This window comes from Rhopalosiphum padi, chromosome 2 (genome assembly GCF_020882245.1).
Source record: "Rhopalosiphum padi isolate XX-2018 chromosome 2, ASM2088224v1, whole genome shotgun sequence".
NCBI classification, from domain to species: domain Eukaryota; kingdom Metazoa; phylum Arthropoda; class Insecta; order Hemiptera; family Aphididae; genus Rhopalosiphum; species Rhopalosiphum padi.
In genome coordinates this window covers 57277746-57293753 of record NC_083598.1, presented here as the reverse complement: position 1 = coordinate 57293753, position 16008 = coordinate 57277746, and the positions used below count along the sequence as shown (strand labels likewise).

The 16008-nt window shown below is 23.7% G+C and overlaps 1 protein-coding gene and 1 long non-coding RNA gene across 2 annotated transcripts in view; both read right to left on the bottom strand.

Annotated features, from left to right (window-relative positions):
- The window catches only part of LOC132921639 (uncharacterized), a 33434-nt gene extending 19808 nt beyond the window's left edge, over positions 1–13626 (bottom strand). Inside the window, exons 1-5 of the mRNA XM_060984774.1 lie at positions 13390–13626; positions 12191–12226; positions 11848–11883; positions 11622–11699; positions 487–528 (exon numbers count right to left, since the gene is read on the bottom strand). Coding sequence (XP_060840757.1) covers positions 487–528; positions 11622–11699; positions 11848–11883; positions 12191–12226; positions 13390–13471 — 274 coding nt within the window. The 5' untranslated portion in view covers positions 13472–13626. The remainder of the gene's footprint in view (positions 1–486; positions 529–11621; positions 11700–11847; positions 11884–12190; positions 12227–13389) is intronic.
- On the bottom strand, positions 5687–8194 carry LOC132919359 (uncharacterized). Its single transcript, XR_009660624.1, has 4 exons — positions 8156–8194; positions 7424–7459; positions 7281–7316; positions 5687–6134 (listed from the first exon to the last, which is right to left on the bottom strand). It is a non-coding gene; the product is annotated as an uncharacterized LOC132919359 (long non-coding RNA).
- Positions 13627–16008: the final 2382 nt, after the last annotated feature.

Below are 16008 nucleotides of genomic sequence, written 5' to 3'. Positions count from 1 at the left end.
TTATTGTATTTTAATTTTAAAGCAAGTTTAAACAATTTATAGTTTTAAAATACTCATAACTTGCTTTAAAACTAAAATATAATAAAACGATTATGAGATGCCCTAGAGGCCTAGAATCTAGATAATGTTCTTAATTTTAAACTTTATAAGAGATCATTTCACTCTAATTTAAGAAATTAATATGGTTTTAGTCATTATTATGAACGTAAATTTTGATATGTTGTACGGAGATAGAGAGAGATAACAAATACTACGCTGACATCCTCTAAGTAAAAAAGCAATATTAATTTAAATTAGTATCTACCTTTCATATATGTATGATGAATGATTTTATTTTATAATAAAGGTATAAGACATAAATTGTTCTTGTGTTTAAAGGTGATATGATAAATTTATCACATTAAGAAAACCACAAGTATTTATAAGTAACATTAATGTAAAAATATGCTATTGTATTAATATTTTGTAAAAAAAAAAATAATTTACTGTAAGCGGCAAATTCTTTTACTGAAGCTGGTGCAGCATTATCTGAAAATTTTTTCCATACAAATTAATGGATAGTATTATACTATTCATAATTTATTAATGCAAAGAAAAGATAAAATAACAAGAAAAAATGTTTTTAATTTGGAAATATACTATACAAAAATTTTGCAAACAAATATGAAAACAATTTAAAATAAATTTACTTCAAATATATACCTATAGACTATAATATTGTAAGTAAACTGTATTTTTATGTCAAAAAAGATGTTTTCCAGCTATTTTTAATTCTAAATAAGTTAGAATTGTACTAATTGCAATATTTCAAATGATTTAATATTTTAATACACTGACTTATCTATATATATTGTATTTTAATTATTTCTTTTTCAATAATCATCAATTAATACTTTGGGGGATATATTTTAATTGAGGGACATAATGTTATGTATTTATAATCATTTTAGGTTTTAGTAGCGATAATAATAAAATATGTATTTATTATTGCTAAATAAAATTTGCATTATCATTTCCAATTTCTTATTATTTTTCTTATACAATTGTATGTTTAAATAGCATTTTATTGTTAAAATTTTACAAGTTTATTTTGTATAATGTTTTTACTATTCGTAAGGAATTGATTAGGAAATAATTTTACTCACGAGTTTCAATCCAAAAAGTATAAAGTATTTGAAAGTCTGAAATATTATACTATAGTTAATTAAGTTGTCTTATTAATGTTATACACAGAGTGTTCAAAAGTTGAACACGATCATTAAACTAATTGGGAATGATAAACGATAATAAAATGATAAATTATGTTATTAAATATTATATATCATAAATTTACAACTGTGCTATTTGTTATTGCTCAATGTAGATATTAAAATAGGCATAAGTACATTAATTTTAAAGAGTTTCCTAATTTACTGAACGCTTAACTTATGTGCTTACTTGGAAAAAAAAGCAAAGCAGACTCGTCTCTTTTTTTAAAAAAGATAACAATTGTTATGCTAGGAAAAAGTTTGTGTGAAATTCAGTGCATATTTATCACAGTGCAGAAGTTATTATATAGACTATAGAGGATGATAGACTAGGATGATTGTAAAAACGATTTTTGAATGGTTTTGTGCAGCTTAAGATTAAGTATTATATTCAAATATATCTGAATAGAGATTTGTATATTAAGAGTTTAGTGCAAATTGAGATTTTCGATCCATTACCATTATCAAAGAAATATCGAATATATTTAGGTTATATGTTTTTAACTGGTGGTCTGTGAACACCTCGATAGTCCGTAGACGATTACTCGAGGTTGTGAGTTTTTTTTTTAAATAACCCAAAAATAAATTTGTTGATTTTCTATGATTTAATACCTACTTCAAAGGGTTTTCCACAAAAGTTTAAGAACCTATGTTCTAAGTAAAGTAATTAAGAGATAAAACAGTTGGTCGATGTACGACATACTGTCTCTATAAACAAACGTAAACGTTGTATTAGTACCTCAAGTAAGAAATTTGGTTGGTCGTTTGCGCATCGTGCGTTTTAACAATACAGAGGTATCTACCTACATACATATTAGTGACATGACCTGATAATACACAAATAACATTATATAATAGGTGACGATAATATTATAACCGATGACATAAGCTTAAGAGGACGCTATACCCGCATGTGTTGTCTGTGTCTTATACACGCGTAACATAGTTAAAAACTGTTTTGCGCGGGACAATTTTACTCCCTCGATATTTTAATCAAAACAACCAAACTTATAAATCCCACTGGGAAGAACTTTACCTGTGTCGTAGCGTTTTAATTTTTTTAATAACATGAATGCAATTAAAGTTATCGATTTGAGAACTTTAGGTTTTTTTCATTTAATTATTAAAAATTATTGGTTACCACTATCAAAAAAATTAAAACGCTACAACACAGGTAAAATTCTTCTCAATGCAATTTAAAATTTTGGTGATTATGATATATATATCGGGGAGTAAAGTTGTCCCGTGCAAAATAGTATTTTAACTATGTTACGCGTGTATAAGACAGAGACAATATATGCGGGTATAGCGTCCTCTTAACTTTTTCCTTGCCAAGCACTTTTAAATAATTCACCACTAACAGCCAAACTTTTTTATTTTTGGAAATTTTCACTTTTTGTTTATTCTATTTAATGAATTCCCTGAATTAATAATTATCAGAAAACAAATTAATTAATTAATTTCCTAATTAGTTGTAAGTATTTTTTAATTAACCAGCCAGGGTTTCTCAACATTTATCGTTACTCCGGTAATTAATAACACATATATTATAAATTGCGAAAATTAAATATTTATTAAAGAAAAACGATTTTGGGAAGCCTGGGATATTTCAAAATATTAAAATACATGTAACTTCTTTGGTAAGAATAGTGACATGTTTATTTTTACGTAGTAAAATTCGTCTTTGAAAATACTACAATTAAACAGTTGTCATTTCTTCTATTAGATTATCTGATAACAATATAAACGAGTGAACACAGTTAAATTGCATCGCTCTAAAATGATGTTTTTCCTAAGTTCATAAAAATTATTAATATTTTAAGAAAATCAATCAATTTTTGGTAAAGCAATCAAAAGTTATCAACTTTAATAATTATTTGAATCTTGAAGTAATATGAAGATACAAAATATAGCTTATACTTTTATTTAAATCCTAGAGAAGTGCGTTCGAAATTTTTAATTTTAATAATATATTAAAAGTTTAAATTAAATCAACTTACAATCGAGATAATATTCGTCCTCAATATCCTTAGCTATAAATTAAATTATTATTAACGTTTAAATTAAATTATTTTTGTGTTGGTTAGGTTTTGTATTTTTAACCTTATGCATTTTTAAACTTTTTAAATTAAATTATCATCTAATACCAAAATAAGTTATGTACAATTTAATTATTTGATCATCTATTTATTACTTAAATTTTAACAAATTAATGATAACGAGTTTTAGAAAGTACTTACGCAGAGGGAAATATGTTAAGAGATAAAAGAAATTTGGAATTTCTGAAAGAAATGTGCAAAATGAATTTGATTGTTTACACAATAAAGTGTATGTATTTTAATCAACTTTGAGTGTATATTTTACACATTTGTAAATTAATAATGATTGATTACCTTTTTTATATATCTCTTTAAAAATTGGTAATTCTGATTTTAGATCTTTTTGTAATTCTGTAAATTTATAGTAATTTGTTTTTAAATTCGTATAATAATTCGTATCAATTTTGTAAACCATTGGTATACAGAGTGATTATTTTATCATGAACCACTCATTATTTCAAAAAGTATTCATGTTTTTAAAAATATTTTTTTACATTGTTTCAAGTTGTTAAAAAATCAACGTTTTTTAAAAAAAAATTATATTTTTAAATATTTTTTATCCTTAATTTTTTTTTAAGTTTTTTTACTTTTTAGAATGACAACATAGTTTTAATTTCATATTCCATAGCAGAATAATTTTCTGGGTATTTTGATACATAAAAATGAATTTAGAGCGAGTAATTTATGAGTTATAACTTATAAGTATTTAAAGTTTAGGTGTGCGGAGTGGAGTGTTAGTAGTGTTACGGAGTTACCCCGCAAAATGTTTGTCCACTGGCCCGCTTGTCTAAACTTTAAATACGTATAACTCATAAACTACTCGCCCTAAATTCGATTTTTATCTTTTTACTCAAAAAATTATTTTGCTTTGGAATATGAAATTAAAACTCTATGTTGTCATTCAAAAAAGTAAAAACTTAAAAAAATATTTAAAAATATAATTTTTTAATAAAAACGTTGATTTTTTTAACAACTTGAAACTATTTAAAAAAATGTTTAATAATAATGTGATAAATAAAATAATGGATAATTGAATATCGAACAAAGATGATTTAAATTTATATTTTATTGAGTTATTTTTATCTAGTAGAATATGTTTATGAACTTTATAATTATTACTCGAAATTGTTATTAACAATTTTATATTATTCTATACCTAATATATATTTTTATTTTTTTATCCCATATATATTATTTTTTACGGAATTTTAACGTATTAGTATTCAATTATTTTAATTCGAGAGGAAAATTATATACCTATTGGATAATTTATATTGATCAAGACGTTCTTTTTAAATTTTTAATTTCCATTCTTTATAAGATCAACGAAGAATTAAATATAAAAAAGCAAACAAACCAGATTTTATAATTCTTCAAAATTGAGAGGTTTATAAACATTTTAAAGATATTTTTAGACTCGTATATCAAAATTGATAATTTTCTTTTAATTTAAAATTTGAAATATTAAACAACACTGATTTAGCCAAGCTTAAACATTGAGATAAGTTGTCAGCACTCATATCGTACCTATATATATATTTATATTTACATATCGCTTTAGTTATGGAAGACAATAATTGTAAGTGTGATAATTATTATCATTAACCATTTAATTATTCTCAATATTAATAATCATTATATACTAATTCAATATTTTAACAATTAGATAAAGATAAATCGATGGACAATGTTATAAACACTAATAACTGAATAAATAAAAAATAAAAATTATAATTAGGTTTTTATAAAATAAGAAACAAAATATTATGATATTAAATCATAGACATATAAATGTATTAATTTATACATATGTGTATGTATTAAATATAAAAGAAACTATAAATTGATTTAAAAGCGTTATCTAAATACTAAATATTTATATATATATATATATATATAACTTACCATTATTCATCTGAATATCTTTCCTTAATATTACTAAAAATTAATTTAAGTTGGTTATCATCAATTAAAAAAAAATAATTTAATTTGAAAATACCAAGAGGGCGGGTAATTTATTGCAATTTATACGATACACTTTGCAGACCTTTCGGATATATATGAAGAATACACAACTTATAAAAGTGAACACTGGGATCAGTTCAATATTTTGTTAAAATATTGTATAATATATCTGGATGATATAATGGTACCATTTTATAGATTAATAATATTAATCTAATAGGTAATTTAATAATATATTTTAAGGTATTGAGATGGTTTATTTTTCTGCAAATTCATTCATAATAATAATATAATAACCTATAAAATATTATTATTACAGTAGTCACTCGATAATTCGAACCTCGATAATTCGAAAAACTCCATAAATCGAACTAAACGCTAAGTCCCCTGAGAAAACCTCTATAATTAGAAAAAAATACATGTATTCCGGTCCCCTCGATAATTCGAAATGTCTGTCGGTGAGGCACACTCTACAATTCGAATTTTTTTTTCACGAATCTCTATAATTCGAATTTCTTTAAACACGATTATATGTACGTTCATATGTATAAGGATTATGATAGTTAAATATAACGTATTAGAAACTATAACTAAGTACAATTTATCTTATTGGCATCGAAAATATAGAGATACATGTATCTCCCTCCGTCCACTAATACAGTATGCACAATAATATATGGTACATCTAAGTCTTTATATTATGTATCTACATTTTAGTTTAAGTATATTGTCCTGATCATATACTAATATTATTTATCAAAAAAAAAAAAAAAACACTTACATGTGTGTATATACTTATCTGGTTTACTTTGTAAAAACGAGGCTATAACAAGAAAAAACTCAATAGTTATAGTTAAATAATTATACAATTTAAACAGAGCTAAGTAAAATAGAATAATATGTGTGACACATGTGCATATAAGTGTCAGGCACGTAAACAAAATAAAATTTCTGGTGGTGACTGGGGGTGAACCCCAAATCCCCCTGTATACGTGCATGAGCACTGTATTTTTATTAAGGATTTATCTACTAATGTAATTTAAGAGTAAATATCGATTTAGTTTAATTTTTCAGTAATTAAAATAATAGTACCTATCTAATAAAATAAATTAAACATAATTCTGATTTTTCACAAATAAACTTTAACAAAGTTGTCAATAATTAAAAGTATATTAGGTACCTATCTAATGAAAAAAATCAAACATAATTTTGATTTTCTACAAATAGTCAATTGTCAATCGTCAATGTTAAATTCATCGATTCATCCATAAATATGGAAATGTATTACTGCACTATAAAAAGAAGAACGTGTCAACCTGTTGACATTTGAACAATTAATCGCGAGAAATCAACCACAATCAAAAAAAAATTATGATGATTGAGAAAAAAGACTTAAAAATATATGTAGTGATTATAATAATAGAAGTAAAGAAGATTATTCACGGGGGGTTACGCATAATCTTCAACTGCAAGTTTGATTTTTTTATTAGGTACTATTATTTTAATTATTGACATGTTTGTAAAAGTTTATTTCTGAAAATCTATTATTAATATTATTATAATTATTGACTTAGTTTATTAATTGTGAAAACCTATAATTATTATTTTAATTATTGAACAATTTGTTATCGTCTATTTGTGAAAAATCGGATTTAAAACCTCATGACACTATCAATTGTCGTACACTATCAATCACTGACATGATTTAAGATATATCTTAGTCCGTGCTATCAATTATTGTCGCGTGATCAATTGTCACGCTATAGATTGACCACTATCTATTGACGTTATTAATGTTGAATATTACGGTGTATAATGTATATTAAAAAATCTAAAATTAACTAGCATATATCAGTTATTTTTATATTTTAAGATAATATTATGATACTTATTATTTTAACTTTTGAAATACCATACTTTTTAGTTATTAATAGTAAATTGAGTCTTTTTGTAATATATAATTCCTTACCGTATGAAAGATAGTCATCAAAAATCTCCTTGAAATCTGAATATAAAATGTATATAACAGTTATTTAATTGAATTTAATATACTTAAAATTAATTTAAAATATACTTTTAACAGTATAATAAAGATGTTTTTACTTCACATACATAGTAGACTAGCTGACATAATGTCCTCTTCATTAGCTAATTAAAAATATAAAAATAGTATAATTTTATTATGACAGATAAATAATAAATAAAACTTAGGTATATCCATGTAAAAATTATACGTTTCACAACTAATTAAACTTCTAAAAAATGTATAATTCATTGAATTAAAGATACATTTAAAGTAAAAATTAGTAAGCAAATTAAAATAATTTTTTTAGTGATTTCTTAGATTAAAGTTATCTAAATGATTTGTGTTTTATTTATAATAAAATACAATTGTATTTAATTATTAAGTTGTATTCAATATGGATTCAAATAATATTTATTTAAGCCTTTAAGTTGAGCTATGAAGAGGGTATAAATAAATATGTATACGAGTATATCATATTATATGCGTTTTACTTTCAGTGTATAAATGCGACTTTAAGCTAATAAGACGTGTTAACAGTGATTAAATCAATTGTCCATATTCTGTCTTTGATAAAACCAATTTATACTATTAATAGAGTATTATAGTTATACTGTCTTTATTATAAATAAAATATGTATTGGGAATATAATGGAATGACTAAATTTTTTCTATAAATGATATGGTAATTGTTAAGCAATATTATATATTATTTTTTTATAATTATTATGTTTTAAATTTTTCTACATTTTATAAAAATTATATTAATTATATTATTTGTTTAATGAATAATTATATTGAAATAGTACTTAAAAACTTACTATTAACTATATGTTTTTTTTCACAAAATTGGATGATTTCTAAAAATAAGATTATTTAACCGTCAATACAATAATTTATACAAAACCTTTTTTGTAATTGGATTTAGACACTATATTTTGAATTTATAAAAATAAATATCACTATTGTGAGCTTGTGATATATTTATTCTTAATTATCGCTATTATTATTTTATAAAGTTTTTAAATATAAATATTAAGTTGTTTGATTATAAGGCTTGTATACTCGTATTTTCAATGTAGACAAAACGGATTATTTTTATTAAGTCATTATTTAATTTTTTTCGCCTTTCCCAGCATTACATGGCACATATGAATCACGTGTAACGGAAGTTACGATATTTACCAGTAATATTTTTTAATTTTTATTGAAATGTTGTATCTAAGTACCTACTTATGCATTTTTTTTATTTACAATAATAATAATTACCTTTATTGTATTTTTGTCTAAAATTTTCTAAATCTTCGTATTTGACTGAAAATCAATTTATCAATTAGTTTTATTGTTTTAAATGTTTTAATAGCCAATTCAATAATAGGCGTCAGCAGCTACTACGTATATAATCCTAATCTATTACCTTTCGCCATTATTTAAATTGGTTCGTATTTATATTATTTTGTCTTTTGAAGTACATACTTAATTAATTCAGTCTAATTATTACTGTCTATTCACATATATCTATAAAGGTAATGAGAACTAAGAACTCGTATATTCGTTTACATTCTTTTTTTAACGAGTGACGTTCATTGAAAATTTAAAATATATATTTGTATATAATATACAATAAGTAAATATGATGAATAAAAAATAAATTGACTGTGAATGACAGGAAGGATTGGCAATCGAGTCACCTTTTACAATGATTTTACATGGATTATGTACACAGTATGTCTTATTAGCTAAGTAGATCTCTGTACCAATTTCACGTGAGACATCTTATGGGGTTTTCTGAGAGTGCCTTTGAGGTCATTTAATAGATGAGGTAGTTGAGATTCGTAATGCTAAGGAGTTTCCCATGTAACCGTTTGTAGAAAATATTTGTTGTACCTTAGATGGTTTTTATTTGGAGTTAGTTGTGGAGTAGTTTGTTTGTTACGTAACATGGTGCTTTTGCGATGATATACGCAGACAAATAGATTGAAATGATTGAATCGTTTGGATATTTGATTGTTTAGCTGGGCCTCAGAGTATGATGCCGTAGGTTCATTTAAAATGGAAGCGATTTTTATAAATAAAAAATTTATTTTGAATAAAAATATGGGATGTGAGAGGGAGTCTTAGTAGGTTAAGTCTACTGTCTAACTTTTTACGTTTGTCCTTGAGGTGAGGACACCTATTAAGTTTTTTTATCTTGTCTGAAACTGAATTAATTGGCTTGTAAATAATGGGGTATACTGGTACAACAAAACCATATTATCCAGATCATTAAATTTGTCCACAAATACCAGATAAGATTTGATCAACACACCAATCCAGCAGAAATTCAGCTACACGATAATTCTCAAGACATAAGGCGTCTCTAATACTGGAGACCATATAAATTCTTACGAATTGTAAGACTAAGACTTGGGCCTCTTCGCTGGGAGTGATTACCCAAACATATTTTGTATATTATATCTATCAAATATTAAATTATTTATTACTTAATCATTTAATATTTATATACACTTTTGTAATATATTGTTCAAGATCATTGATCGTTGTAATAAAAACCTTCGGGTGGTTAGGAGAGGGGAGTTGCTTGAGGCTTAGCTTATTATTCAAAGCTCCTCCAAATGTAAAATAATAATAATTTATCTTTCTTAAAATATAATTAATATTATTACCAATAAAAATGTATACAGATTCAAAGTCAGTTCATATTTTTCGAAATTCCCCGTATATCATTAAATTTTTCATAACATTATAACATTTATAACAATGCAAATATTAGTTGTTGATGAAACTTTAAACAGTGTTTCTGTTTAATTGTTGTTCGTAAATTTTAAAATCAATACTAGTGATTTCTGTTATTGCTTAATTTCATATTTATCTAAAACTTAAAAATACCAATATATTTGTTTTCTCTTATTTACTCAGTATGTTTTTTAGTAGGAGTATGTAAATATAAAGATGCTTGTTGTGATACTAAATAAATAACATGCAATTTAACTTTTAAGTGAACTTTTTAAATTTTACCTACTTAAAAAACCTAGAATATATGGCCTAGTAAGTACTCTTGATAGCGTTTCTCAACCTTTTTAGTCCCGCGGCCCACAGAAAAGATATAAAATATGGCAATCACTTTGCGACTTCCCTCCCTAGGTTAGGTTATATCTATCTATATTATCTCCTATCTATATTAAGAATAAATTTGTATCATATCGTTGGGAAAGCCAAATTTTTAATAAAAAAGGTTCATTTTTTAAATCAGTGTTTTGTCATTTTAGAGTTACGCGACCCCCAGTCAAGGCAATCTCGACCCCCCGGTATAGAAACGCTGCTCTAGAACATGCTAGACACTTAACTATTTGGGACCCGATATTTTATAAAGATTTTGATTTTTTTGTTACTTACTTAAAAAAAATGTCTTTTATCATAAATAAATTCATTTAAAAGCATACAAACATAATTTATGTTTGTACAAAAAGTCAATAACCAATGATGTGTTTTTATTTAAACGTAATTTATTATTTATACGATGATTTATATTTGTATTCAACTCAGATATCAAACAATACGATACATTTATAGGTTATAGCAGCCAATATATTTATCATACATTATAAATAATATTTTATTAATAAAATTAATACATCACCATTCAAATTTAGATTGTTAAATCATAAGAGTATTTATAGAAATATTAACACTACCTATCACGAATAAGATGTCAATAGTTACAGGGTTTATTAAAAATCTGTATTTTCACCTAATTTTAAGCATACTAATATTATATTTATAAATAGATTTGTATTTCGATTATTATACCATTTTTTTTTTGCAAAGTATTTTTTTAAATTTTATGTACATGCCAGTTTATGAATTGAAATAATTCTGTCGATAGTTTTTTTTTTTTTTAAACCAGAATAATTGAATTCTAAAAGATTTTCTACGCCCAAAAGTGTGGGTACCAAATGTAGATTAATGTCTGAATACCAATACTGTACATTAACTTGGTACAGAAAGATTGGAAAAAAAATTTAAAAAGCGAAACATTTTTAATATCTATGAGTCTATGACTCATGATTAACTCAAAACTATGAATAAAAGCGTGCATCATTGTAAAAACAATCAATTTTAAATGACCTCAAAGTGTTAAAGAATAATCATTCTGTTTTGAATACAGATATACAGTAAAAATTTAAAAAAAATTCACTAATTCTGAACATAAAATTATTATAGTAAAGCAGAATTATAATTTATAAGTATATATATTTTTGTAAAATTTACATCTAGATAACTTACTTTGATCAGTATTTTTCATATAATTATACTCAAGCTCATCATCATAATCAAAATCAACCATATGCGATGTATCACGATCTAAATACAAAAAAAAAAAATGAATAAATACTTCTCACACACATTTAAGCATTTATAATTTAAAATATTTGACTGTTTCTAATCATGAAATATAGTAATACGAAATAATTAAATACGCTTTTATATTTTCTATATTGAGATAACTTACTTTCATCATTTGAATTTGTCGATATTTTATCTGTACCTATGACATATTATGTTCAAATAAATTGATTAATAACTTCAGAAAAACACTTCTATATATTATACTCGTTTTATTACCTTAATCTTTAATTTTATATTATTAAGTTAATAGTTAATGACATTATTATTATTAGCTACCTATCTACCAGGATTATTATTTTTGTGTAATAATACCAACTAATAATGACTTAAAATACTATACTACTAGACAAATATAATTTAAAATATTTGACTGTTTCTAATCATGAAATATAGTAATACGAAATAATTAAATACGCTTTTATATTTTCTATATTGAGATAACTTACTTTCATCATTTGAATTTGTCGATATTTTATCTGTACCTATGACATATTATGTTCAAATAAATTGATTAATAACTTCAGAAAAACACTTCTATATATTATACTCGTTTTATTACCTTAATCTTTAATTTTATATTATTAAGTTAATAGTTAATGACATTATTATTATTAGCTACCTATCTACCAGGATTATTATTTTTGTGTAATAATACCAACTAATAATGACTTAAAATACTATACTACTAGACAAATATAATTTAAAATATTTGACTGTTTCTAATCATGAAATATAGTAATACGAAATAATTAAATACGCTTTTATATTTTCTATATTGAGATAACTTACTTTCATCATTTGAATTTGTCGATATTTTATCTGTACCTATGACATATTATGTTCAAATAAATTGATTAATAACTTCAGAAAAACACTTCTATATATTATACTCGTTTTATTACCTTAATCTTTAATTTTATATTATTAAGTTAATAGTTAATGACATTATTATTATTAGCTACCTATCTACCAGGATTATTATTTTTGTGTAATAATACCAACTAATAATGACTTAAAATACTATACTACTAGACAAATATAATTTAAAATATTTGACTGTTTCTAATCATGAAATATAGTAATACGAAATAATTAAATACGCTTTTATATTTTCTATATTGAGATAACTTACTTTCATCATTTGAATTTGTCGATATTTTATCTGTACCTATGACATATTATGTTCAAATAAATTGATTAATAACTTCAGAAAAACACTTCTATATATTATACTCGTTTTATTACCTTAATCTTTAATTTTATATTATTAAGTTAATAGTTAATGACATTATTATTATTAGCTACCTATCTACCAGGATTATTATTTTTGTGTAATAATACCAACTAATAATGACTTAAAATACTATACTACTAGACAAATATAATTTAAAATATTTGACTGTTTCTAATCATGAAATATAGTAATACGAAATAATTAAATACGCTTTTATATTTTCTATATTGAGATAACTTACTTTCATCATTTGAATTTGTCGATATTTTATCTGTACCTATGACATATTATGTTCAAATAAATTGATTAATAACTTCAGAAAAATACTTCTATATATTATACTCGTTTTATTACCTTAATTTTTAATTTTATATTATTAAGTTAAATTAATAAAAATCATTACATACTTACCAATTTCTACAGCAGGAATCAATGTGACAAAAATTGTTAAAATTACCATGGAAATTAATAAATAATTCATTTTTAAAGACATAGTTAAAATTGTTAACAGGTACCAATATTAGTTTATGGATAAAGTTCGAATAATAAAAAGAACTTAACATTCGTTATTGTATCAGTTCCACTCAGCTATAGCTATACCATAATCAATAAGATTTGACTATGTTACGAACAACTGAGTAAACTGAATTTTATTTTTGCTTCGCATTTCGTTAATGTATTTGTTTTATTACTAATGCTACAGAAAAACTTCTTAGATAATACTTATTTTTAAAATACGAGTAATAACAATTAACATAAATCATAATAATATAAATATTTTATGATGTAATATATTTATATTATTGTGATTTATGTTAATTGTTATTACTCGTATTTTAAAAATAAGTATTATCTAAGAAGTTTTTCTGTAGCATCGACCTTCTTTACAGCTGCTTAATGTTGAAACCTGAAATTGGTATGATGGTATTACGCTGAATATTTTAATATACATTTATTGCAGTTTATAGTTTATAATATAATGAATTTTCACTATCTGTAATCTAATTGTAAGATGCAATCTGATAAAGTGATTTTCATTTATATATATATATTCACTAAAAAGTAAACTCCACTTGACCTATTGGCTATTGTATAGAAAACTAAAAATTTTTATAAGAAAAAAAAATTGTTATTTTACTAATTTATTATATTCTAGTTAAATGCATTTTTTAAAACATTAATTTGTGTCAATGATAATGAGTTATTATTTACATAACAATTTTATTTAAATTGTTTTCAATTGTATACTCATATGACATAATTATTAACTAAAATACTATTTCTAAATGTTCACAATTTTTAATTAAAAATTATTTAATTCAACACTATATTATAACTTAATTTTATCAATTATTAAGTTATTTATATTTAACTTACCTTCTATAATATAATAGGATATTATATGATTAATATAAATCATTTTCAATAATTTATTTTGATATGTTTAACTTATTTTATAATCTAGGTTGTGCCTCTTTGATTAATGTATTCCGTACCTATAAACTAAGTTCAGTAAATTATTTCCTATATTTTTATTTTTATTGAATATCAAACGGACATACAATTATTATTAGTTATATATAGTTCACTACCTAATCCTTTGGTCATATTTTCATTTGTTTTAAATTAGACTAATTACAAAAATTGTTTTATCTATTATAATATTTATCTCTGAACCTGATTAGACAGTTCTTAGTTTTAATGGTACTCTCACAACCGTCGTAAGAGACAACTAAAATGAACTTGCGTCAAATCGACAGCTGTTAAAAGGTGTGAATAGTGTGAAACTGGATATAGGTGCTTTGTCTCTTACTAGATGTTCGTTGGAGAAACAGGTGAAAATTAACAACATAGTCGGTGAAGTGGATGTCTAGGGGCAGATACCATCCGGACACATATTACCATTCAATAAAACTATAAAACCCATGAATGAATCCAGCCCCCATGATTGGTCTTTAAATTTGGAACGAAAATTAAAACTATTACAGACTTATTATTAATTTAATATGGTATAGGACCTATATGTTCCAAGTTGTCATGGACCCCTGCACGAGCATGCTCATTGCGGTCCATTATTCTGTTAAAATAAATAAATTTATACTATAAGTACTACATTTTTCTTTGTCATGGAGTTGATGGTAGATCACTATATTCTATAAATATTTGTAATATTTGAATTCAATGATAAAGTGTAGCATACATCGAATACTCGAGTGGGTCACTACTATGAGTGTATTAAATTTGAATTTAGTGATGTTATATCATTGTAAACGAAAAACAATTCTGAGCGCGAAATTTTTTTTTGTTGTTAAATAAATTAAACTGATTGCATATACCTACCTATATTAGATGTTGATTGAAATCGATAATTTAACCTTATTTTTATATCGTTTGATTATTAATACAAAAATTAGATTATATTTGATATTATTATTAATATAAAATATATGCTATATAGGTAACTAATAATTTATTAGTTAAATAGTAGTAGTATAGTAAATTATTATTATTCCCACCCAGCCTCTAATTATAAATATAAAATGTAAGAAAAAGAAACCATAACATGACATTTTATGTTTGGTATTTTAAATGAATACAAATATTTATACATAAGTATACAGCGTAATCTATTAAAACTACACTTCATAAATAGTAGCTAAATTCAAAGCCTTGTTAATAAGTTAACTGTTATCAACAGTCTACAATATTTTCACTAGCTAATTTTCAATACCGAGTTACACGAACAATAATCACTAAACCTAATTAATTTGAATCATTGTATATATATATTAAAATTTAATGTGATATTAATCATATTTATGCAGTTGTATAATACAAAATTGTTTCACTTTAATTTGATGAACCAATCATGTTTAATGACTATTGGCTCACTATTCATCCATTAAATGTTTACTGATTATTTAAGTATCTCAGCATAAATCATATGAAAGGTAACAAATTAACTATTGATCAAATAACTATACTAGGATAATGGAATGTGAAATTCACAAATTAATCATACAATCATTG